Genomic DNA, 26,825 nt, shown 5'->3' on the forward strand with positions numbered 1-26,825 from the left:
CCAAGTTTAGGAAAGAAGTTGACCTTGTTTTCTTTTTCTTAGTCATTCATATAAGCTATTTAATCAGTATTTTTAATAAAATTAGGGTTCAACTCCTCTCTATATTTGAATGTTTGTTTAATATCTGTTTATTTTATTGGTTTTTCTACTTAGGTTATTCATAAAAAAATAAAATCGATTACTTAGGTTATGAGTTGGATTGATTCTTTTGCTTCTGTGATCATCCTTGCCAGCTGGGCTAGCCTCCTGATTCTTCTTGGATACCATGCCTAGCTATTTGAGGATCCTTGTGTAGACACCCCATTTTTGACCGTCCTCAAGACTTGGACGTCATCGTTTGAACACTCGATGATCATCCATGCTCGTGTTCGTTTTGAGTTCCCGAAGGTCTCGGCTGCGTGCCTTGTCTTAGAACCTCTCAACCTGTCTGTTTTGTGCTTGGTTGTGGACCAAGAGCTTGTGGTTTTGTTTCTGAGGGAAGAGGGTGGCTTGTTGGCCAGCCCTATAACCCATCGGCCAAGCCTTGTGCTTATCGGTCATGTTTTCTCTCCATCGGCCATTAGTGTTGGCCGGTCGGCACTCTTTTTGGTCCATCGGCCATTTTTTTGGCCGAGACCCCTCTTTCTGCTTTTGCAGATATTTTTCTTCCAGCTGGTGCCAGCTATTGGCCACTTGGTGTATCCTCCATACATGTGTATGGATGGATTCAAACCAAGTCCTAGCTTGTTCAACAAGCTTGGGACTTGATTTTCTATAAGAAGAGAGACCCTTCCCTTTCCAGAGGTTCTGAAAATCTGATATAGAAGATATACATCTCTATATATATATTTCTTCCTCTCCCTCTATATTGTGTTGGTTTGTGCCTTAAAGTGAGATTTCTCGTCATTTTTGCACTACAACACCTAGCAACGCACCACCATCTTTGAGCTGAGGTTCTTGGGAGTGTTATTTGAGCTCTGAAAGTTGGTTTTTGCCTCAGAGGTTGCTGGTTTCGAAGTTGTGCTTCAAGGTGAGTGTATTCTCCTTTTAAGCATTTGTTTGTATACCATATTGGCCATCCTTGCATATTGTTTTAGGCCTTGCTTTCAACTAAAAAAATCTTTGATTCTAAGTGTTTAACATGTTTGTTTAAGGCCTCTTCGGTGTTGGGGGGTGGCCTACCCCCTTTGTGCCTTATTTGGCCTTGTTTTGAGCCATCTCTCTTAGGCCTTTGGATCACCTTTCTTTAGCCTCTTCACCGCTGAATTCCAAAGGAATTTCAATGGTGGGAATGTGGTTTTGAGGCCTCAAACAGGAGGGGGTTGTCCCCCCTCCCCTTCTCTTGTATGCTTGTGGTATTGGCTCACCAAGTTGGCATGTTTTTTATACCTCTTTGTGGTTCCATTTCAGCATGTCTTAGGCTTTGTTTTGCCATGATATAGCACTGTTTTGGGCTGGTTTGGTTGTCTCTTGAATGCCTCATACACTTGTAATGTAATGCTACTTGTTAGCCTAACATGCTCTATACTTTTGATCATCATTCTACCATGATTTTGGCCTAACTCCAGGAAGATTTTGTTCATGTTTTAGCATGCTTAAGCTCTGATTCATGTTGTTTTGGTCATGCATGCATTGCTTTGTATAGCCATAATGCATTGTAGCTTGTTAGCTTTGAGTTTCCAATCCACTAGCATGCATTGCTTGGGCTATTTGCATGATCTAGCATCATTTCTACCATGATTTCAGTGCATATTCCATGGCCATACACTCACATGTGTCACTCTTTCAATGCCTTTGGAAGGTTGTTCTTTATGTCTTAAATATGAGCCATTATGCATGCCTTTTTGCCTAAGCTTGTGGGCTGCCATATCATTGCATCTTTGGTGTTATTTTGACATGCCATAACTCTGGTTTTTGTCGAAATAGTCATCTCATGCTTGGTTTTGGTGGGTGTAGTGTAATCCTCCTCATTGGCCTTGCATGTGTCATGTTTTGTGCTCACCATGCTAACTTGTTTTGGCCTCATTCCATGCATGTTTTGGCCTTATTTTGACCTGCCTTGGGACTGTTTTGAGTCACCTTGACCCTTTGGAGCTTGCTTGATATGGCCATGGTGCAAGTCCTTTGGCTTGTTTTAAGCTTTAAACTCACTAGCATGCTTTGTTTGTCACATGTGCATGATTTAGTGTCACTTGGAATGTGATTTCAGAGCCTTTTTCACTGCCACACTCTTACCTTTTTCACCCCTTCCATGTGCTTGAGAGTTGGTGCCTTCATGCTTTGTTTGTGAACCAATTGGCATGCATGCTTGCATATACTTTTGGACTCCATTTTCAGCATACTTTGGCCATTGTTTTGGCATGCATGAAGCTTATTTGTGGTTGATTTGGTCCTCTAAGTGTTGCATTACATAGCCCTTGCCATTGCATGTTGTTGCATGCTCATGTTGTTTGCATATTGTTGTTGCATGTTCATATTGTTTGCATGTTGCATTATCTTTGCATGTTTGTTGCATTGCATTGTGTTTGGGTCGGATGTTGATCCAAACATGGGGAACGAGGGGCGTTTCATACTTGAAGTGATGAAACGCACCTCATTCCTTAGGTTACCGACACCTTTGATCATGCATGATAAGGTGGAGGTTCATGGGGTCTTATGTGGTATTTGTGTGCATTCATCGTCATTGATTTGTGCAACTCGGCCTCTTTGGCCATCATGCATTGAGATGCGTGATTGATGGCTCGAGGGCAGAGCACTACACTCCTTTAAGCTTTAAACACGATAAGGAGTGTGGTTATACACACATTTTCTTCTAAATACATTGCCTTGCCTCTGTTAGTACTCTGTTGCAACAAAAGGGAGAATTTGCAAGAAGAAGCGGCCGATCGACCACTTAGTTTGCCGATCGGCTATAAAAGTTGGCCGATAGCCACAAACTCTGGCCGATGGCCATTCCTCTTGGCCGACCACTTCTCAGCTTGTCCATAAGGTGGATCAGAAGTATCTTGGAGGATTGGCACAGTTTTCAGAAGTCTAAAACAGTGCAAACATAGGCATCATGAGGCACGGTAGTGGATTTCCGGGAGGACGCGACCGAGCATGCATCATTCATCACTTCGAGGCAGAGCTGTGGCAGCCTATTTTAGTTGCTTAGTTGGTTTTGTAATTTAATTAATTTGATAAATTAGTTAAAGTTTTGTAATAATTTATTAGCTTGTTAGTTAATTAGCTTCGGTTTGTAACTAAGTAGCATAGCTTAGTGTAGCTTTTATTCGGACCCTCCGTCGAGAGGGCGAATTTTGTAATAAGTGTGCGTGTGTGTGACGCATGTCTTCCAACCCCCATTTCTTTCTCCTTTTTACTTATCTGTTTTCAGTGGTTAGTTTTAGGGCATATTTCAATTAGCATCCTTATGCTTTGCATGCGTGCATCATTCATTTGTCTTGCATGCACCGAGCTCGGCGCATCATTCAAATTGCATTGTATTTCAATTCCTATTTGAATACATGTATCGATTGTCGCATTCATATGCCATCTTAGAATAGTCGAGCCTATCTTAGTTACATTTTTGCATGTGTTGCATTAGGCATCATAACATAGCTAGGATCATGCATGATTACTAACTAGATTCTGTTTTGGCTTGGAGTACTAGGTAAGCTTTTACGCTTTAGCATCTTGCATGTGTGTAAGTGTTGCCATGATAGCATCCTTGCCAAGAGGCTATGTGCTTATTTGATAAACTGCTTGAATGCCTGTGGGTGGAGGTTTGATTGCCTGAATTGGAACAATTCATCAAAAAGTGAGTTTTAAGCCCACTTGAAGTGGCAAAATCACCATGTTTTCTAAGCCCACTTGAGGGTGACAAAATCCGCGTCTTAGCCTACTTGCGAATAGTAACTTCAAACCATTTTTCAAACAAACAAACATGAGATGTTTTGTTCCAACTTGAGCGATCTAGGCTATATTTGTATGCTGTGCACATCACGTAGTAATGATAGATTAATTTAATAACCGAAATAAGAACACATGTGTTTTCAAAAATAACATATCATGTTAGTAGAGGCCGATCTTTGATCGGGCGAGCGGGGGTGCTCATTGCATGACCTTCCCCTCTCGTACCCAAGTTCCCAAGACAAGGCAACTTTGGTGATGACGGATACGTGGCCTTAGGCACTAGTCAGGGTTTCTTAAATTTTTCCAAAATAAAACATTAAGGTGGCGACTCTGTATCTGGTAAAACAGTCCATGTTTGGTGCTTCTTTATTAAAAACTGATTTTCCAAAACGATTTGTTGGATTTGAACTCTTTGGTGATTTATCGGTCTTGCATTGCACTTTGCGAGATTAGATTCAGAACCGTGACATGAGTCCAAACTGTAGCAGCTAAGAACCACGATTTCATGCCCTCGCGTACGGAGCGAAGTTCCGGGCGGTCTACACCTTGTAGATGCCTGACGCTCTGCTACTGCCATTATTTCTTACCTTTGTTTTAGTTGGCTGTGGGCATCTTCTCTTTGAGTAGTTCCTCCTTGCAGGTTGTTTTGAGGTCTCCTTCTGTTAACAATTTCACAGATCCCGCCTCTCTTTGTTTATGTGGTCTCTAAACTTGTGTGGAGTTTTCTTTTTATTTATTTTCTTTTCATTTAGCCTTACCGTATAACATACATAGAAATAGTTCTACCTACTTCACTCCTACTATGGACATGGGAAATAGAAGCTTGTCATTGACTTCCATAAGATCAAATGGTTGGTTTTTATATGAGATAGGCTCGGGTGGCTCTACTCCAGTGAAGATGTAGAGAGCTTTTAGTTCCTCTACGCACATTGCATGGGGTGCAGCTTTATATCCCACTATAGTTCTCAATGTATCAATCTATTCCCATATTTTTTCTTTGCTTAGCAGCACTTACAGCAACAATGGTAGAGGTAGATCCTATCAGAAACATTTCCAATAATGCAAATTTTGACAAAGGAACGATTTGATGTTAATAACCGAGACCTACACAATCAAAATAGTCCATAACAAGTCATTAAGAAATCAAATCATTGGCCTCATATTTTTCCAAATAAAGAAGACGCTAGATGATACAAATACAATAAATCAGTGATAATTGAACCTTTATTGTTGTGTGCTCCAGGTTCCAACCATCTAAGAACCCATGAATGCATGTGAGCTGCACATGGATTTAGTTTGTTAATCTCTGCTTCTCTTAGCCATGTTCATAGCCCGTCTTCCATTAGGTAATCCATGTCCATGGCACTGCTAGTCCAAGTTGCTTGTTTGCTACTGCCCATTTGCCTTGATTTCTTGTATGTGCTAGCTGCTGGATGTAGGAAAATGGGTCTTCAGTTGGTCCTTCTACTTATATTTGGATGTCTTGTCTTTGGTGGGTTTGCTTGGCTGCTGCTATGGTTGGTGTGGCCTGCTGTGGTGTTGCTTTTTGGCGTTTGGCCTGCTGAGAAGGCTTGCTCCCTTGGTTGGCTTCTCCTTTTTGTGGTTTTATTTTTTCTGCTAGGTTGATTTATTTTAGTGTAGTAGTGCTTTTTTTTTCGGGTGAATAAGTCATAAAATAAAGACAAGAAAATTTACACAACTACAAGGGGTACGCTCTAGGACCTAGCAAGAACTATACATAACCAGAGGATAAAAACCTGCCCAGAAACAGCAAGCTAAATCCAAAGAGAGAACAACGGCTCATATAGATAAACAACTAAAACTATGCATAGGTGGGCCCTCAAAAAGGATCATCAAAGTACCACAAAAAAACCCACAATAGAAACCCTAAGGAAAATAAAATCTGGTTGCAATCAGTGAGCATAAACCTGTTCAGGGGCCTCATACTATACATATGTGGGCTAAGAACAAAGTCAAACAAACCAAAAGAGTTGTCGCAAATACCAGAATTTTTCCTTGCACATCCCGCAAGGGTAGACCCAAAAAGGCTCTGTAACAGAGCAAAAGTGTCAAAATAATATATACAAACTAATAGAAAAGCCTTGCCATTCTGCATGTGTGTCCAGCAGCCATACTTCAAGATAACACCCTGTACAGTAGTCACAATATAACCATCAGCACTCTCTACAATTATACCATCCAACTTCAGACTTGGGAGATTAATAGGACTGCCCAATATAGAAAACGGATTAAGTACAACCAAACAAGAAGCCTGCCTCTGTGTAGAATACAACAAAGTAACCAACACACAATGTATGAGCTAATTTCACTCAACCACAATTTTTAGTCTCACAACCCTCGGAAATTGATTGACCACACATAATATCAAGTCTCACACCACTCAACCCACAATTATAACACTCACACCATTCAATGTATAGCCTTTCCATGTACCTGCAAAAAACAGAGAAACTAGAGATACCAATAAAAGAAAACATTAGGCAACTCTCTCACTGTGGACTCAAGTAAAGGTATGAATATAGTCCTCACTATCACTCAACTCTCAATGGTACATAATAGTTCACACTCCAGCCTTTTACAACCTGCAAAAATTAGAAGATTGTTAGATAACACACAATATCTGCTCACCTTCACTCAACCCACATATACTAAACTCCCATCCCTCATATTTCTGTTGCTTCCAGCACCATGACTGTCCTTCAAGATGGAGTGAGGCAGCCTCTATTTGCTTAGAAACCAGTTATGAGTGGAATGAACTTTCAAGTTTGACAATGAAATCATTCTATATATGATCATATCCTCAATTGTCTTGATAACCACTTCTTCAGGGTACATTTCATTATTGAAAATCCTATTATTCCTAGCAAGCCACAGCTGGTAAATTGTGCAAGTAAAAACAAGCTTAGAAATAATAGTGCCCATAGAATTCCCCTTAACAGGTTTAGAGATATGTTCCACCAACTCAAGCCAAAGAAGACTAGGCCAAGATTCATTAATCATAGATTTCAGCTGACTCCACACTCTATCAGAGATAGGACAGTGAAAAAAATAGATGATTATGATCTTCGTAAGTGTTCTGGCAAAAGACACAATTCACATGTTGGGATAAACCAAATAGATAAAGCCTGTCCCCTGTATTATGCCTGCAGTGAATAGCCATCCAAGTAACAAAGCTAGCTTTGGGATAATACGTGAGCCCCAAACATGAGCCCAAGGAACTTTGGCAAAAGATTTCCTCCAAGAATTCCGAGTAGATTTGATAGAGAATTCACCATTGGGGGCAGGAGTCCATAGAACTTTATCATCATCCTGACTGGGATGTAAGGGATAGAGGAATGTTATCAATTAACTCCTTAATTTCCCAAGAGCTAACCGCAGGCCACTTCCAAGAGTTTTTCTCAATAACAGCACTGACCTTAGAATCACTATGAATAGAAGAATCATAGATGATCCTCTCACCAAACTTAGACCACAAAGAACCTAAAGTGTGCCAATTATCATGCCAAAGGAAAGTATTACACCCATTCCCAAAGATATGTTTGATAATTGGAAAGATAATAGGCCTAAAATTTAGTTTAGTAGTGCTTTGCTGGTGCTTCTTTGTGGGGCATTGAGTTCTGCATCTTTTTGTTAGGCTTTGTTTTGTTTGTTGTTTTCCTTGGGTAGGTTGCTTAGTTATTTTTTTTTGCTGGTTCTTTTCGCTAGGGTTAGCTTCTCATGCCTCTTTGTTTTGGGTTGGTTTGTTGTTTGCCTTAGGAATGCCTCTTGTAATCTTGTATATTTCTTTGTTTTATTTTATAACTTGCCCAATGTAATAATAACAAAGATGTACACTCCAGAGAGAGGAGAGAGCCACTTTATTGACGACAAAGAGGTAGATTCATGAGGGAGGGGAGAGAGATAGATAGGTCCCAAATTTTTTTCCCTAAATTGATAGTGAAGGAGAAATTATTCAATACTTTTGAAACAATACTCTATTTCATTTGCAGGTAACACACCACAACACATATAGGGCTCACTTCACTCAACCCACAAAGGAAGAGGCACTCAACAAAGATATATCCTGAATTCACTCAACGCACAACCCACATATAGGAACTCACATCACTCAAATATCCAAGAAATACAGTAACCTAACATATCTAGCCTCACCAATCTTAACCCTCACTCTCTTTACAAGCAGTACTAGCTAGACACTGCAGAGAAAACAATTAGATAAACATATGAGAACAATGCAATATGGATAATCATTTTGGGCGCACAACACACAACCCTCAACTTAAATATCACATCACTCAACCCTCAACCCTCAGCATCCTTGAAGAGGTACCAACAGGACCTGCAAAGAAGCTCATTAGAGGAAATAAGGAGCAGCTCCAGCCAACAAGCACCCACAGCCTAAGGAGACCTGCAAGAGTAGTAAGTCCAAGCATATAAGATTCAGAGCGTTAGTGCCATAGCCATAAGAAAGCACCCCAGTTTCACTACAGAGGAAGAGAGCCTTCATCTGTCCATAAACCAATCACTAGCAGCATTCTTATTAAAGTTCTTCACAGAAAGAATTCTAAACCTTACAGGATTGACAATTCTCCTTTGAAATACCTCAACAGGAGAGCTAATAGATTGAAAAATTCTAGAGTTTGTTTCCTGCCAAATACAGTAAACAGATAGGTTATTTGTTATAGATAGAAAGAGGGGGGGATTGTCAATAGATTTCTAGCAAAGGTTTATTAGCTGACGTGGCTTGATTATGCTAGTCCTACTCCATAAATTTGTTATCTATTTAATTACGTTTACTAATATTAAGTAATTGTGCAATCTGTTTTGTTTCCCTAATTTTCCCATCTTGAGAAATTTCCTTGTTATGTTGGAAAGTTTTGACTAGCTGTTTGAATTTGGGCAGTTTTATGAACTGGCGGATTCTTGCAAACTTTAGATTTAAATGTTTTACTAAGTGCCAAATTTTGGCACTTAAGACTTCATTTGTACAAGTAATAGGAAAATTGATTCTGAACTTAAAGTTAGTGCCTAGAAATGAGTTTATAGTGAATTGGTGATCAGGACCCTATATCTGTCCATTTACTACTTATGTTATTGAATAATACATTATAATTATCACTGCATTTGATAAGAGAGGAAACACTCTTTTTGGCAGTGGGATATATATTTAAGGAAAATTGGAATATTACACCCATAAATTAGCATATCTTGCTTTAACTTCTCTAGACTTCGTATATAGTTGAGTAAAGAGAAAATCAAACAGAGTACAAATTGCAGTAATAGGCCATAAGTACTAAATTTTAGTGTCAAGGCATTCATTGGAATTGTCACATGTGGCTATCAATTCTATTGGTATCGTTCATTTCTTATATGCATAGCTCCTTAAGTGCATTATTAAGTTCCTCTCTAGAATTTAATCACATTTTGTTTACCGAGTGCAGATTGTGTACACAATTTGTATTGACATGGATAGAGAGGTCTATACAATGTAATTGATAATATGCTAATGTTTTTCTTGTTTTTTTTTTTGCAAATTGGTTTTTGATGACGTTTGGAAGCATACTTGCAAATCAAAATCAAGTGTTGAATTTTTTTTTTCCTGAGCTGATACTTCTACAAATCAAGATCGAGTGTTGATTTTTTTTTTTATGGACTCCATGTTAGTTCATTTTGGGATTTGCTTTGATAGTTTTTTTGTTATACTTAATGGATTATTATTAAATTTGTTTGATGGATATATTTTGATTTATATTATAAATTGTTTAGTGAATTTTTTTGTGGAGTGTATAATAGCTAGTGGATTTCTTAGTACATTTAAAAGCCTTTTGGGATATGAACACGGATATTTGTGAAATAATAATCTAAATTGAACTATAAAATATGAGACAAGTTTAGTGACGAATTTTTTTCGTCATTTGTACTTGTTATTATGAGAAAGTGATTATGCGTCACTAATAAATATTTTTTGTGACAATTTATTGCAACTTATAAATGAAAGTTTTCATTGATTTTGTTGTTTGGTGACTAAAAATTCCGTCACAGATATATATTTTTGTCACGAAATATATTTTGTCACCCATGTATGACGTTTGGAGACGAAAAATTTGGTCAACTTTACATCTTACTGTGACGAAATTATTTTATCATCAATGATCAACATGTGAAATTTATTCGTCAATTAAAGTTATAAATATGGTACTGAATAATTATTTTGTGACAAAAATGAGGATTTTTGGCGACAAAATGTTATTTTATTGGTGACAAAAAATTTCGTCACTGAAGTAATTTCATTGGTGACGAAATTATTTTTCGTTACGATGCTTTGGCCCTGTTTGGTAGAGTTGTGGGAAAGTGCTTATAGCTTATGTCTAAACAGGTTATAGCTTATAACTATGAACATAAGCTGATTTTTGACTAATAAATTAAGCATCTCCTGCCCCACTCAAAGAATAAGCTGATTTCTGACTTCCAAAAAGCTATAAGCTATAAGCTATAAACTAAACTAAACACATCAAAATAACTTAAATTAACCTGAAAGCTAATAAGCAGCTTTTAAGCTGCACCAAACAGGCACTTTTTAGTGATAAACATTCAATGACGAAACCAGTGAGGAAAATATTTCTTCACAAATATCTATAGTGACGAAATTAACTCTTTGGCAACAAACAAAATTCGTCATTCAAGACCCAATTTATTGTAGGCTTATATATGGTCTACATTCCTTAATTTGGCATCTTACTATAGACTCAAGAGATTCTCTTGAATAATTCCAATTATCCTTCATCTTTTTTGTCTTTTTTTTGTCCTACTTCCATCTTCTTGACCACTAAAAGAAGTTTTCTCTGCATTTGTTTAAGCCGCTGCGTGCTAGTTTTCTTGGTCCCATCTATCTTACAAACCAGGGAGCTATTCTTTTTGCTTGTTCTAGTCTATACTTGCTGTGCTTATATGCTGATCATCTAGTTTATGCAGGATATCTTGCTAGTGCTCGCTGTTCAAGCTCAAGAGTGCTTGTCCTTGTTGAACCAGTTTCAACTGTTAATGGTGGAGATCAGCACCTAGCAACTCCTAAAATTGAACGATGTTCAAACTGTTCAGGTTCTGGAAAGGGTAGACATTTGGGATTTTGGTTTTCGTATTTGTTTAATGAATGTCACATGGAGCTATTTACTATTTGAGGGCGGTAGAATAGCGGATTTTGATGGTGCAATATATGGCTTATATGCATGGTTAAAACGGTTTCTTGATGAACTAATATGAGATTCTTGGGGAAGAGATTACGAAAACAAGAATGCTATTTCATCAGAAAAAATAAATATCTAATTTGGAATGCTTAATGCTTTGAAGCCCTTGCGTTTATATTGTGCTAAATTACTGACTTCAACCTGCTTGAAATTAATCCTCTTATTTGTTTCCTATGCTGACATGTCCAACTATACCTTTGTTACCCCCATAGGTGAAATTTCTTCCTGTGCAGTAAGACTCTAGACTTTATTTATTTATTTATTATTTTTCTTTTTAAATTTATTATTTATTTAAGTTGGCTGCTAAATGAGGAAGTTATTTGATGAACTGGTGAGCTCCAACCCGTGACTTTTGAAATTTTTATTTTTATGAGTAAGCCTAAAAGTTTCTCTAACACCTTTTCATTTGGCAAGTCTTACCATTGGGCCATGCCACCCTTTTTCCATTTCATACCCCTAATTACTAAAATATTCAGCTGCCAAGCTTTTTTGTGGTTCTGCTGCCTAACTTTTTTGTGGTTCCTCGAGGTTAACTATTATGACCATTATACATTATGTTTTTTTTCATAAGCCTGCTACTCCTTTATTTATCTTTTTCAAGTTTTTGTAAATGGAAGAAAGCTCATGGTTGTCAAACTGTATTTTGACAGTGAATCATGCGCTTGGGTTTTAATTGGGACTGACATAAATATTCTGCTACTTGCTAAGTTCGCGTAGCCTTTAATGGGACCTGCCCGGATAGTCAGAAACAGCATCCTCATTAAGGGTGAAGTATGTAATTTTCTCTTCTCTTTTTTACTTACCTTTTATATCTAAAATTCTGAATTATCGTTCTTCTCTTTTTGGTAAATGAAGAATTAAAGTCACATCTATGAAATTGAAGAACTGGTAATTGTTCTTTGCCACCACTAGTGTAAATCAGGTAATGTTACAGGCTCAACTCCTCATTCACATATAAGATGGTGGGATATGTGGTGGGTAATTCCTGTGTCGATTGAGGCTTTGTTTCAGTGGTGGGTAGGAGCTTTGGTTAAGAACAAAGAGGTGAAGGTGTGGAAAATTGTGCCGCTAGTTTTATTTTGCCAATTTGGTAGTTGAGGAATGATATATTGTTTAACAGTGGCCATCCTAATTTTGATGATTTGGAGGACATTGTGAAGACCAGGATTGCATTTTGGGCTAAGAACAATTTACCAGGTGTGTAGTACGGAGTGCATGATTTTGTTCATAATCTTCAACAGGTCAGACATTGCTTGAGGTGAAGGGTGTTTACTGGGGCACTGTGGTGGCAGTGTTCTGGGACGCCCTGTGCTGGTTTTGCTGTCAGGTCCTGCTGTTGCTGTGTGTGTAGTCCAGTTGCTGGGTACGTAGTCCCACTGCTGTGGTCTTGTTATGGGAAGCCCTTTGCTGGTGTTTTTGCTGTTATGAACTGCTGCTGCTGGTCCTATTGTTGCTGGTTCTCTTGTTGCTGGTGTTTGCTGTCATGTGTAGTAACAGTTTGCAGTAGTAGTGTGCTTCTGTAGCTGTGTACTTCGTGCACTTATCAGTTTGTTAGCAGTCCTGTTATAGCTTCTGTGTTGTTTGCTTGCTGGGTTGTCATGCAGTTGCTAATGTTTGCAGGGTTGAAATGCTGTTGCTGATGTTTGCTGGGTTGACATGCTGTTATAGCTGTTGTTTTGCTACCTTGGGTGCTGTTGGTGCTGCTGTCTATTGGTGCTGCTTGTTGCTACCATGGGTGTTAAATACTGGTGCCTGTTCCTGTGGCAAGGAGTTTGATGGTTTATTGTTTAGAAGTTGCTGGAAGATTTTATAAGGGAAGGAGTTGGCAGAGTTGGATGGTTGTCCTTGCAGTGTGGTTGGTCCGTTTTTTTCCTATTTTCCTTTTTGTTTCTCTGTTTTGGATTGGTTTCTCGCCAATCTGTGGGTTTAGTGCTACCATATGATTGTGCTTCCTCCTTGGTGCCAGCCTAGTTGGGATTGTGGAGTTTAGCTATGATATTTTTTGCACTTCCCTTCTTTATTGATGTTTATTGTTGCTTGTATTTGCTCGCCTCATCAATAAAGTTTCGCTTTTCTTTGCTGGTAAAAAAAAAAAAAAAAAAACTCCTCATTCACATAGTGAAAAGGGGGGAAATAAAATAAATTAAAAAAATAAAAGATATTTTTTTCCGTTACTTTTTGGGAAGTGGAAATTGCATCAATAAAATATCTAAATTAATTAACTAAACTATGCTAGGTGATATTAAGTTTCGTTCTATTTATATGTGTGTGTATTAGTGGTGGACATATGGAAATGTTATTTTAAAGGGACAAGAGTTTTGAAAAAAAATTCCTTTTCCCTAGTTCCAAATACAATATTAGAGTGAATTTATGACATGAATGTCTGCCCGATGTAGTGAACAGCATGGATGTAAGACTCTCTCTAGCTATAATTTGATATAGCATTTTCATTTAGGCTCTGTTACATTTAGACACTTGGGCTATTAAAGCATGAGAACATGCGTTAAATTTGATGTTCTTCATTTTATTCAAACAATACCAGAGCTTTGCTTAGTACTCTCAATCTACTCCTGGTACCCTGTTTTGTTGTAGTGTTGACATAATTTATGTAGTTAGTGTGTTTTACCTCTTTTGTTGCTGATCTAATTGTTCTTGTTGCTGATCTGATTGTTAATGTGAATGCCCATTTTCTTATTAACAGTTGAATCATGAAATTGTGAACTAGCAAGATGAGTGGAGAGGTACTTCATTTCTCATTTAACATAAAATTGAATTTATAACCAATTGTTGTCCCTATTATTTCTTATTTTTCCTTGTGTATTGCACAGAATTCAAAAAAAGCTGAGAAAAGAATTAGGAAGGAGCGTGAAGCTATAATTGCTACGACAATGGATGATCTTCAAGATGTAATAGGAAGTACAGTTGCATGGCCTAGTCAATTCATTTTTTTGGACTAAATATTAGAATAATTGATTTACGATTTGTAGTTATGCTTTTTGGATGTTTAAAGTCGTATTTTAGAAATTAGTAAATCTTATGATTTGGATACTTTTCTTGGTTTGTATGTTTGAGGCTGTTATTAACTTGATATGATAAAAGTTAAAGATGGAAGTTAGTATGCAGGTTGTTTGGTGTATGGATAGATTAGATTTAGAAATTAGGTGTATGGATAGATTAGATTTAAAAGTCGTATTTTAGAAATTAGTAAATCTTATGATTAGATTTTTTTGCTTACTTCATAGTTGCTGCTTTCTGCTTGGTTTGTTCACAGATTGCATTTTATAAGCTACTATTTGCATAATGTTAGGCAATGTTATATTTCTGTATATATATTATATATTAAAAATAACATTCTAAGGCATATAAAATTATGTCATGAGCAGTGTAATGATTTATGACATGTAAGAAAATGCTGTAAAAGATTATATACGGCATACAAAGTACGTCATAAATATATTAAAAATGACATAAGGCCTACAAAATTATGTTGTGAAACGTGATGATTTATGGCATGCAAGAAAATACCGTAAAATATTATATATGACATACAAAGTATGCCATAAATATGTTAAAAATAATCTTCTACAGCATTTAACATTATGCCATGGAAAGTATGATGATTTATGACATGACAAAAATGTCGTAAAAAATTATGTACGACACACAAAGTATGTTATTAATGTTTAATTTATTATTTTTTATAACTTTATCTGCATGTCGTAAACAAAACTTAACTTTCCACGGCATGTCATATAATGGCATTTGTATATATGCTGTGAAAGAGTTTTTACGGCATGCATTGCAAGCCGTGAAAAATCAATTTTATTGTAGTGGTTATCAACCAAAATTTTTTATCGCAAAAATGCTTACGCTGATTAAAAATAATTTTTTTGCAATAAAAATTTTAGTCAGCAAAAAGTGTAACTTCCTGTTATATTCTAAAATTCAGTTTCTCAGATCTGTTTTTGGGTTTATAGACTATCTGGCAGTCATAAATACCAGACCCATCTTGTTCCATTTTCTTCACATTCTCTTCTATTTTTCCCCACCATAGATTGGCATGGCTGCACTTACCCCTGTGTTTCTCTTTTTTCTCATTCTCTCTGCCAATTCTGATGAAAGTTCTAAGTTGGATTCAACATGCTTTTCAGCCATTCCGATTTCCAACTCGGTTGCTGCTCTCTACGTGTTTGGGGACTCGACCGTTGATGCCAGCAACAACAATTTCATCCACAATGCCGTGAGGGTTAATTATTTGCCTTACGGCATTGATTTCAGCAACACCCCCACTGGCCATTTCACCAACGGAAAAACTATTGCTGATTTCAATGGTATTATATTGCTCTTCCGTTTGGTTTGGTTTTATTCTCATTATAAGTAGTAAATGTTTTAAATTCAATTTTCTGTGTTGTGATGTGATTCGTGAAGCGATATTATATAATCTTTCACTACCCCCTCCGTATTTGAGCTTGACGGAAGCACAAAGGAAGACTGCCATGGACGGCATCAATTATGCTTCTGCTGGGTGTGGTATCTTCCCCAACACCAAACCACCCGCGGTGAAATTTATATTTTTTTGTGCTTCTTCCGTAACAATTCTAAGGAAATGTTAGAATATGAAGTCTCAAAGGAATTGATAAGAAATCAATGCATGGCAGAGGAACACAAGGAACAATTAAGTTTTAAACATCTTCAACAATCCCACATGATTAAAAATTAAAAAATTTCAAAAAAATAAAATAAAATTTTGGACTTAACCACGTGTCTTGATGTTGATTGATGTCTTCTAGACTTGAATGTGAGTCGTTGGTGTAAATCAGTTAAGTCTTGAGTTCACCTCTAAATAATTCAATAATGCTAGTATGCTACACATAATTTAAAGAGAAAATATATATATATTTTCTTATATATGGGAGAGAAAAATAGGATTTCATTATCCTACCTTAACAATTATTTCGAAAAACATTAAGTATTTTGATTTTACAGTTTTCAAAAATAATTCAAGAGTTTTTAATTCATATTTTTTGATTTTTGGTGAATTATTTTTAAATAAATTAATCATTTTTTTTATCCACTTAATCTCAATATATACTGAAAAAGTAGAAAATTTTTGAAATTTTTTAAAAAAATTCACTAAATCCATTTTTTTTTCTAATGCATTTTCGTATTTTTTTTAATATTTATTGAATTCTTTTTAAATTTTTTTTTATAAAGATTTTATTTTTCAAGTATATTTAAATTATACATTTAAAAATAAAAATAAAACTCAAAAATTCAAAAATTATTTTAAAAACTCAATTCCAAACTGGCATTGGAAACTTTTAAACATATAAATTCAAAAATTCATTATATGTCGTTTGGAAGATATAATTGTTATTACAGACATCATTTCCGTTATGCCAACTTTTACAGGTTCGCTAATGGGGAGAACAAATCCTATTTGTATACATTACTCATAAATGAACTGACACAGTTGCAGATCTCTTCCAGGTGGGAATATCAGCCCAATGAGCCATTTCCATTTTTGTTAGGAACAAACTTCTTGTTGAAAAATAATCCCGGTAAATTAATTAATTTAAATAAATATCAAAAACGAAATTCAATATTCAATAAATAAAAACCAAGTGACGGAAAATACTTACAGTTCTATAAACTAAACACAAAATAAATAACAGATGTGTGATTGAGGCCAGTGTTTGGACACTGTGTCTTTACGACAGAAATTCGGCCTCCGCACTGGTGCTTCAGATTTATGGACATCCTGCCTCCAGAATACAACAATCACCTACACACAGAAGTAGTACTACAATCTATGTGTATTGCGAACCAAATATATGGTAAGTACTCTAAAAAAAAAAAATTATTATAAATTATTTAAGATGAAGATGATTTTTACCACTGCCACAAGAAGACAAAAATCTAGGATCCAATCAATGATTGTTTTTTGTTTTAAGGAGAGATTGCACTGCCATTATATACTTCACAAACTATAGCAAGCAACAGTCACTTGTGTGACTGTTCGATCAAGGAAGTTGACCGTTGGACCAAGATTTGAAAAACTGAAATTCAATTGTTGGACCAAGATTTAAAAAAATTGAAATTTAGTTTTTATTTTATTTTATTATATATATATATATGTATATATATTTTCCAATACTGTTTTCTCCAAAAATTATAAGTGCCAACCCAACCCAACCCACACCCGCATGCATGTGTTTTGAATTGAGTCTATCTCAGTCCATAATCCCTTCCTTACAAAGTTTATGTTCATGAGTCGATTTCTCATTTACTCATTAATGGTTTTAACAACCATACAACAGACTCTTGTTCACCACATAATAAGCAATAAAATTGCTACGTTGACACACCTAAAATAATGTGTAGGTCCTACATTAATTAAAGTTCAAAATATTAATGGTTTGAAACCATTTTTCTCTAAAAATCCCCCACATGAATGAAATCGATGAAAAGAACATGCAACAATATGCAGACACAAAAAGTACTAAACTAGAAATATCTTGCAAAGGAGAGGTAACTTTGGCCTTGAACCTTCCCTTGTAAAAGATTATCGGATTTACTAACAAACAGTGGACATAATGCCTTGAACTGTTCTGTCTTTGGTGTAAACCAAGACAACAACCTTTCACAGAGTTTGATTTCCAAACACAACTTGATTCTATCGGTTGTGCCCATTTTGGCCCTAGACAATTCCTGGTTTTCATGAGTGCTCTAGAAAATTCAGACTTTTCAATTCTCATAAAGCCGGCCCAGTTTACACTCATATAGGTGATTCTCATTAAGAGTGTCCTGCTATACCTCACTTGGATTTCCAAGTTATGAGAATTATTAAAAGTAAAACGTTATCATGATTATCGTTACAGACATCATGTCATCATAGAAATGGGTAGAAAATTGTCTCCTTAGTGATCTTTCTGAATCATTCTTAATTTGGTTGTCCCTTTAAATCTGGATCTTAGGATCTTTAGTCAGCTAGGTTGGGTTTCCATTAAGGTGACTCTTAAGTGATAGGCTTTAGTCCCATCTCCTCGATGATCTCATAACCTGCTCTCCAGTCAAACCTTTTGTTAACTGATCCACAATATTATCTTTTGACCTTATGTATTCAATGGATATAACACAATTTGAGAGCAGTTGCCTAACGGTATTGTGTGTATGTCAAATATGTCGAGACTTACCGTTGTACATATTATTCTGTGCCCTAGCCATGGTTGCTTGACTATCACAATAAATACAAATAGCTGACATAGGTTTTGGCCACATTGGAATGTCTTCTAGGAAGTGACGAAGCCATTCTGCTTTTTCTCTTGCTTTATCTAAAGCGATAAACTTAGATTCTATTGTGGATCTTGCAATGCATGTTTGCTTGGACGATTTCCAAGAAACTGCTGCATCTCCTAGGATAAAGACATAACCACTAGCAGACTTAGAGTCTATAGTGTCAGATATCCAATTTGTGTCACTGTATCCTTCTAATACCGCTGGATATTCATGATAGCTTAGACCATAGTCACGGGTATATCTTAGATATCTAAGTACCCTCATTATTGCTGTGCAGTGGTCTTCCACTGGATTGCTCGTGTATCTACTCAATTTGCTAACTGCATAAGAAATATCAAGAAGTGTGCAGTTCATGAGATACATCAAGCTTCTAATTATCCGGGAGTGCTCTAATTGTGATATACCTTCCCCTAAGTTCTTCATTAAATGAAGATTAGCATCGATAGGAGTCTTAGTAAAACGGTCGTCATGTTTATTAAATTTTTCAAGTATTTTATCAACATAATGACCTTGAGACAAGGCATATCCGACATATGTTTTTGTGATTTTCATACCAAGTATAACATCTGCTACTCCTATATCTTTCATGTCAAACTTAGTGTTTAACATTTTCTTTGTAGTTTTTATTATCTCATTATTGCTGTCAATAATGAGCATGTCATCCACATACAAGCAAATAATGAAATATCATTTTTTATTGTTTTTCACATAAACATATTTATCACACTCATTTATTTTAAAACCGTTTGACATCATACCCGAACTGATTTAGTGAAATTTCGATGACCAAGTCTGATTTAGTGAAGTTTACAATGATGTGGTAAGATGGAGGGGCCCTATCAATTTAAATATGGGGTTTAAATTCTAGAGAAATGTTACATACCTACACTTTTAATCTATAAATCTATTTACAATGATGTGGTAAGAGGGAGAGGCCCTATATTATTAGATGTATAACAAATTAAAATTGGCAGGTATAATATCACAATATTATAGATACACATGTGAGACTTGTTTGTGGATCTTAAATATTTTCTTAAAGATATTTTCTAGGTTAATACACTTTTAGTGTAGTTAATGGCTACTGAGCAATCGAACAGTTTGGGATCTTAGAATCAAGGATCTAGATTTTACTCAGAATGAGTATGTGTGGTGGAAATTAAATTGATGAAGTGTGGCGTTTACTAGTGAAACGAATTTGAACCATTGATTATTGTTTCTGGGAAAATTCTAGGTAGATAATTATGGATTTGTAGTATTGTTGCCAAGCAATTGTCCAGTTAAACCCAAAAACGAAAAACAAAAAAAAAAGGCTAGAAAATACATTGAATGATTGAAATTAATTTTATATGTCAGTCGGTGTTTCATTACTGGCTAATGTTTTAAAAATCAGGTTGGTAAGAGAACCAGAAAAAGGATTCGGTGGGGAGATCACTAGTTCAACTGTTGAGCCAAACTGGAATCAAACCATAACGTCATAATTATTTTATAAATATATTAAAATTTATTTAATAATAACATAAGAATTAGGATACATTGATTTAATTTTTTTAAAAAAATTTAAGATAAATTTACAATTACATAAATATATTTATTATATATAAAATACATCAAATATATTAATGATTGAAAGGAAATGTAATATAGATATATATTTATCAAATATAAATAAAAGTTGAATATGGTATGGTAGTTATTTGTCATGCTACTTCGATCTGGTTCTATGCATAATTCTCCCAAGCAACATAATTTTGCATATTTGCTTGCCATTTGACAAAATGGGAGCCCAACCGATTTAGTTGAACCATACCTGAACTGAACTTTTAGATTGGTCGACGATTCAACCAGCCTGTCCAATCCGATTTCAAAATATTGTTACTCACACTAACATTTTTTATAGGAGAAACAATACTTTTAGCAACTAATATTTTAGCTACCAAATGATTTAGTACGGTAGTTATATGTTGAACAATCAAAAGTTTAGTCGCGAAATATTTGTTTTTAATCATTTAGTCATAGTAGTTATATGTTCAAACGGACAAAAATTTAGTCATCAAATACTTGTTTTTGTCGATTAATAAGATTAATGATTTTTTTTAGTCGTGAATTACTTTCCACAACCACATGCATTAGCGAACAAATTTTTTTGTCACAAAAGTACTTATGCTGATTAAAAAAAACTTTTTTGCAACCAAAATTTTAGTTGGCAAAACGTGTAATTTTTTATAATATTCTAATATTCAATTTCTCATATCTGTTTTTGGGTTTACAGACTATCTGGCTGTCTATAAATACCAGACCCATCTTGTTCCATATTCTTCACATTCTCTTCTATTTTTCCCCACCATAGATTGGCATGGTTGCACTTACCCCTGTGTTTCTCTTTTTTCTCTTTCTCTCTGCCAATTCTGATGAAAGTTCTAAGTTGGATTCATCGTGCTTTTCAGCCATTCCGATTTCCAACTCGGTTGCTGCTCTCTACGTGTTTGGGGACTCGACCGTTGATGCCGGCAACAACAATTACATCGACAATGCCGCAAGGGCTAATTATTTTCCTTATGGCATTGATTTCAACAACACCCCCACTGGCCGTTTTACCAACGGAAAAACTATTGCCGATTTCATTGGTATTATATTACTAACTACCGTAAACTGTACTCTCCCTTTGGTTTGGTTTGGTTTTGTTATGTTTTATTCTCATTATAAGTAGTAAATGTTTTAAATTCAATTTTCTGTGTTGTGATGTGATTCGTGAAGCGATATTATATAATCTTTCACTAACCCCTCCGTATTTGAGCTTGATGGAAGCACAAAGGAAGACCACTATGGGCGGCATCAATTATGCTTCTGCTGGATGTGGTATCTCCCCCAACACCAAACCAACCGAGGTGAAATATTTGCAACTTTTCTTGCTTCTTGTGAATCCTCTAAATCTGTATTTTTTTTCAGACTTTTTGTTTTTAATATATGTATATATTTACAATTTACCCAACCATTGTTAACGTTACTTTATGGGAGAGGTTTTTCTGCAATCCACATAGTGGATTGGAGTGTGTTGTAGGATTCGTGAGGTTCACCACGGGTTTCGTTTCGATAATCTGAATTGTTCATTACATAGAGTTTTTCGAGTACTTCATACCTACAAAAAATACATTAATCAGATATAGGTAGCCTCTTGATCGGAATACATTTTTGTTAATAATTTTATTTTTAAAATCATATTACCATTGACAAAAATATATTCCGATCAAAGGACTGCCGATATCTAATCGATATGATATTTTGCACACATGAAGTACTCGACGAGTTCTACATATTGAACGGTTCGGATAATCGAAACAGGATCCATAGTGAGTCCCACGGGTCCAACAGCATGCTCCAGTCCACTGTGGACCGGAGAGAAGCCTCTCCCTAGTTTAATTCCTCTTGGTTTCTCAGAAAGATTGCTGGAGTTTGCAAACACAGATTGAGGCATTTAACCGGACTGTCCAGGAAGATCTGCCATGTATGATTGAAGATCCACAAGAGCTCGCTGAGTATCTTGCAAATTCCATATTTTTCATCTCCATGGGGGCCAATGACTACCTCTTAAACTTTAACAACCACAGCGACCCTGAATATTTTGCAAATTCTCTCTTAATCCAGTTTCAATGCTATTTGCAGGTAAACTTTTAACTAATTGCATTCAAATCAGATTGTTGATTTTTAACACGATATTATTGCTATTAATCGATGATCAACTGTAATTTAAGTGTGAAAGATGATAGCTTCCATGGCTATGGATTGGATTAGAGTCTAACCTAACCATCCTTTAATGTTTTCATTATTGCAAGACACTATATAACATTGGAGCCAGAAATCTAGTGGTGAACAACATAGGTCCTCTGGGATGCTTGCCGTCGGTGATAAACACGACAGGAAATGGGCAGTGCGATGAGCGGATGAATCGAAACATCATGCCATACAACTCGCAACTTCCTAAGACACTAAAAAATATCCAGGATGATCATCCTGATGCTACCCTCACTCTGGCCAACAGCCATGATCTTCTTCAAGATGTATTGGCAGACACTGAAAAATATGGTAACTGTTTTTCTTTTCATTATTTTTTCAATTGACAAATAATTGATTTCTGGTCATTATTATTTTTTTCTTTTTCTTTTTCTTTTTTTTAACATCATTTCGCCGTAAAGTAGCTATTTTCGTCTCTTGCATGTGTGTTGTGTTGTGTAGGGTTTACAGATGTAAAAGATCCGTGTTGCAGAGGCTATGTTGCTGGGAAACTAGCTTGCATCCCAAACTCTACACCATGTGACAACAGATGTCAATATCTCTTCTTTGATGAGAACCACACCAGTGAATTTGCAAATTGTATCTTTGTTCGACACATGCTTATTAAGGATTGAGGGTTCAACAAGTTTGCTAGTTTAATTTTAATTATGAGTGGTATGGTAGTAAGAGTATGGCATGAAAACAAGCTCTTGTCTCTGCTGAAGTTATTATGGACACTTAAATGATGCGATTAAATAATCTACCCTTAATCTAAACTTCATTCTTCGACACTTAATCTACACTTCATTTTTCTTAGCATCCTGCTATTATTTTATTTATTTGTTTTTTATTTAGATTCTATAAGTTTGCGTGATGTGGGGGAATAATGTCACGTGATATCTTACAAGTATCTAAGAAAATTTTCAAAGTTTAAATGTCAGCGGTGAGTTTTAGAAGCATAGAATCAAGGAATGGACACTATATCCATGGGCGGAAACAGAATACTAGTATTAGAGACTTACAATTTGAATTATTAATTCAATCCACAATGATGTAACAAGAGATATAGACTCTACACAATTGTGGAATGACAAACTAAAAGTTTATATGTATCATGTCACATCATTGTAGGTCACATTGTGAGAAATTTTTTTATAGGTTTTAAACATTTTCCTATAAGAGAAATTATGTCTAGGGAGACCAATGTGATTGTGTGAAAAAAGAAAAAGGAAAAAAGAAATGGTACATTACTGATAGAGAGTAATTTCTCACATGAGGTTTGTGAAAAAATAACTTTATGAGAAAAAAAAACAAACAAATAAATCTAATAAGCTTCTTTTTTTTTTCTTTTTAATTCTTTTCTAAAGTTGTGAAATATTAGTAAAGCTATTTTGTTGGTTGACAATATCTAGTAAATAAAATGTAAGTGTACTTTTTATTTTTGAAATAAAAATAAAAAGAAATGACATACATCTATTCTATAAATAAAATTAAGTAAATCTTATTGATGCTAAGCAGCATACGAATTAGTTAGAAATCATCTCATTATACATTGTGAAACATTAATGAAATATAAAATTAATAGAAAGATTTTGAAAAAACTAAGAGACAATCCAATGATATATTTTACAAATACTTATGAATATAGAGCTAGTAGTGTAATTTTCCAAAGGCTGGGGTTGGCAATGGCACATTGGCTAATATAGCCAACTTTTTAAGCCTGAGACTTTTTTAACCTCGTTTGATTTTTGTTTTGGGGTTTTTTTGACTTTTGTAAAAGAAAAAAAGTAATGATTATGGGTAAAAAGTGGTATTTTGTCTTATTGGCTTATATAACTTATTTTATCTTTTTGTGATTTTTTAGTCCCAAAATCTTAGCCAAACGAGCACTAACTATATTTTTCTTTTTTTTTTCTTTTTTGTTTTGTTTTTGGCAACAATTTTATATTTTATGTAGATGATGTTTCTAGGCGACAAGTAGTCTTTAAAAGAGAGAAAAAAAAAAGAAGGTGAAACAAAAAGAGAAAACTACATTCATATCAACTTAGCTATCATGGATCAGTTTTAGTGTTAGAGTTTCTCCAATGGTCACTAGCTAAATTCAATAGCTAAAGTTATATTTAGCAATGAATCATGTAAAAAATTTATAATTTAACAATTTTTTTCTTTTCTTTTTTTTTTTTTTTGAGGAATAATTTAACAATGTTTTTCCAATGATCAGGTTGCTATTCTTTGGCTCAACTAGTTTTGCTTAAATTAATTATCATTCTTTCAACCACTATTTTTCAACCATTACTCTTCCAACACTGCCACACACAAAAAAAAAAAAAAAAAAACAAACAAACAAACAAACAAAAACAAAAAAACAAAGAAAATAAAATTTGTTTCCTATATTTTCTTTTTCTTTTTTTCGTGGTCCATTCGAAGTCATAAAATTTATATTTTTTTGTGCTTTTTTTTTTTGTAGAGTTAATTGTGGTATTTCTTAATTTTTTTTTATTTTTGAAAATTTCGTTGAGAGATGTACAATGTTTCATGGCAACTTTGTTGACATGACATATTTCACTATAACTAGACCTTGTGCCAAATTTGACACATGGTATATGTATGTGTATCAATTGGCAACAATTGTAAGGAAATGTTAGAATATAAAGTCTCAAAGGAATTGATAAGAAATCAATGCATGACAAGGAACACAAGGAACAATTAAGTTTGAAACATCTTCAACAATCCCACATGATTAAAAATTAAAAAATTTCAAAAAAATAAAATAAAATTTTGGACTTAACCTCGTGTCTTGATGTTGATATCTTCTGGACTTGAATGTGAGTCATTGGTGTAAAGGAGTTAAGTCTTCAATTCACCTCTAAATAATTCAATAATGCTAGTATGCTACACATACTTAAAAAATAAAAAAAAAAATTACACTATTTTCTTATATATGAGAGAGAAAAATCCGATTTCATCATCGTACCTTAACAATTATTTCGAAAAACATTAAATATTTTGATTTTACAGTTTTCAAAAATAATTTAAGAGTTTTTAATTCATATTTTTTGATTTTTAGTGAATTGTTTTTAAATAAATTAACCTTCTTTTTTTTTGTCCACTTAATCTCAATATACACTGAAAAACTAGAAAATTTCACTAAATACATATTTTTGTTGTACATTTTTGTATTTTTTTTATGTTTATTGAATTTTTAAAAAAAAATTATAAAGATTTTATTTTTTAAATATATTTAAATTATACATTTAAGAATAAAAATAAAACTCAAAAATTCAAAAATTGTTTTATAAACTCAATTCCAAACTGGCATTGGAAACTTTTAAACATATAAAGAATTCAAAAATTCATTATATGTCGTTTGCAAGATATAATTGTTATGATAGACGTCATTTCCGTTATACCAAGTTTTACAAGTTCAATAATGGGGAGAACAAATCCTTTTTGTATACATTACTCATAAATGGACTGACACAGTTGCAGATCTCTTACAAGTGGGAATATCATCCCAATGAACCATGGGGCCATTTTTGTTAGGAATAAACTTCTCTCGATGCTTCTCTTTATATTCATCTCTTATTCTTTTTATTTTTATGGATTTAAATTTGGACTCTGTTATGATCCGAATCTATCCTCAGAGATTTAGATCATAATCGGCCAGTAATCATGAGATTATATACGATCCCAGATAGTAATTAAATCATATTCAATTATATGGAGTCAGAGGCGAAAATAGAATTATCCAATTTGGTTGTGCACAAATGGCATAAACAATAACTTTTTATATATTAATAAGTCACCCATACATATATAAGAGATTTCACATGTCCAAAATCATACATATGTCATTAACATTCAAAACAAAAACTTATATAGAGACATGGTCAAACATGACCAACAAAAGAGAACAAGAAATCAAAAGACAAAAGCCTCATTCGTAAGGCGATCCTTGGCTGACTCCACGAAACTCAGTAAACTTCACAGGTTCACTGGGACTAGACATCCCGCTACTCACCCATATACATATAAATACAGAGTAAGCGAAAGCCCAGTGAATAACATCAGAGTAAAGAGGTTATATGAATGAGATCTAATGTAAAAGTAAAATCATTCTCATCATATTAATTTCATATCACAACGGAACCAGCTCAGGTCCAATACATGACAGAACGACATTGGATCTAACATATACAGAGATACAGAGCAGAATAGATCATACTTGTTGGAATGACCACGGGTACAATGACCTCAGGTCAAATCAATTATAGTTGTATAAGCACCATTGGGTCAACACATAACAAATATTCAAACTTATTAGATATTCAGAACAACTTTGGGTCCATCTTGTCAAATTTACAGAATAACCTTGGATCCATTTCAGATATACAAAACAACCTTAGGTTCATCATATACATTTGTATTTCATCAAACACATTTGCAGATATCATGTTAATCAGGTAGATGGAAACTCATTCATACTTGTAAAATCATAGATTCGGAAAAACTAACCACATTAGGACATTTAAAAAATAGAGTAAATAATAAAATATCTTTTTTAACATATTACTCACAGTGATTCGGTTGCTGACATGTCCTTGCGGATGATCCTAC

At 34.7% G+C, this 26,825-nt stretch overlaps 1 protein-coding gene and 2 long non-coding RNA genes across 3 annotated transcripts in view; all 3 read left to right on the top strand.

The window, feature by feature from the left end:
• Positions 1-10,818: 10,818 nt before the first annotated feature.
• Positions 10,819-26,825, top strand: part of LOC145802007 (uncharacterized) — an 86,352-nt gene continuing 70,345 nt past the window's right edge. The window contains exon 1 of the long non-coding RNA XR_014344099.1: positions 10,819-10,913. This is a non-coding gene — a long non-coding RNA (uncharacterized LOC145802007). The remainder of the gene's footprint in view (positions 10,914-26,825) is intronic.
• LOC114315542 (uncharacterized) lies at positions 11,116-14,250 on the top strand. The gene is made up of 3 exons (XR_014344101.1): positions 11,116-11,909; positions 12,759-13,879; positions 13,967-14,250. It is a non-coding gene; the product is annotated as an uncharacterized LOC114315542 (long non-coding RNA).
• On the top strand, positions 20,788-22,997 carry LOC114315554 (GDSL esterase/lipase At1g71691). Its single transcript, XM_082896488.1, has 5 exons — positions 20,788-21,064; positions 21,195-21,325; positions 21,876-22,100; positions 22,271-22,520; positions 22,671-22,997. The coding sequence occupies exons 1-5, from the start codon at positions 20,794-20,796 to the stop codon at positions 22,841-22,843; spliced, it is 1,050 nt and encodes a 349-aa protein (XP_082752614.1). The 5' UTR covers positions 20,788-20,793; the 3' UTR covers positions 22,844-22,997.

The sequence above is a fragment of the Camellia sinensis genome, chromosome 11 (assembly GCF_055761805.1).
Source record: "Camellia sinensis isolate YWXY chromosome 11, ASM5576180v1, whole genome shotgun sequence".
Lineage (NCBI taxonomy): Eukaryota > Viridiplantae > Streptophyta > Magnoliopsida > Ericales > Theaceae > Camellia > Camellia sinensis.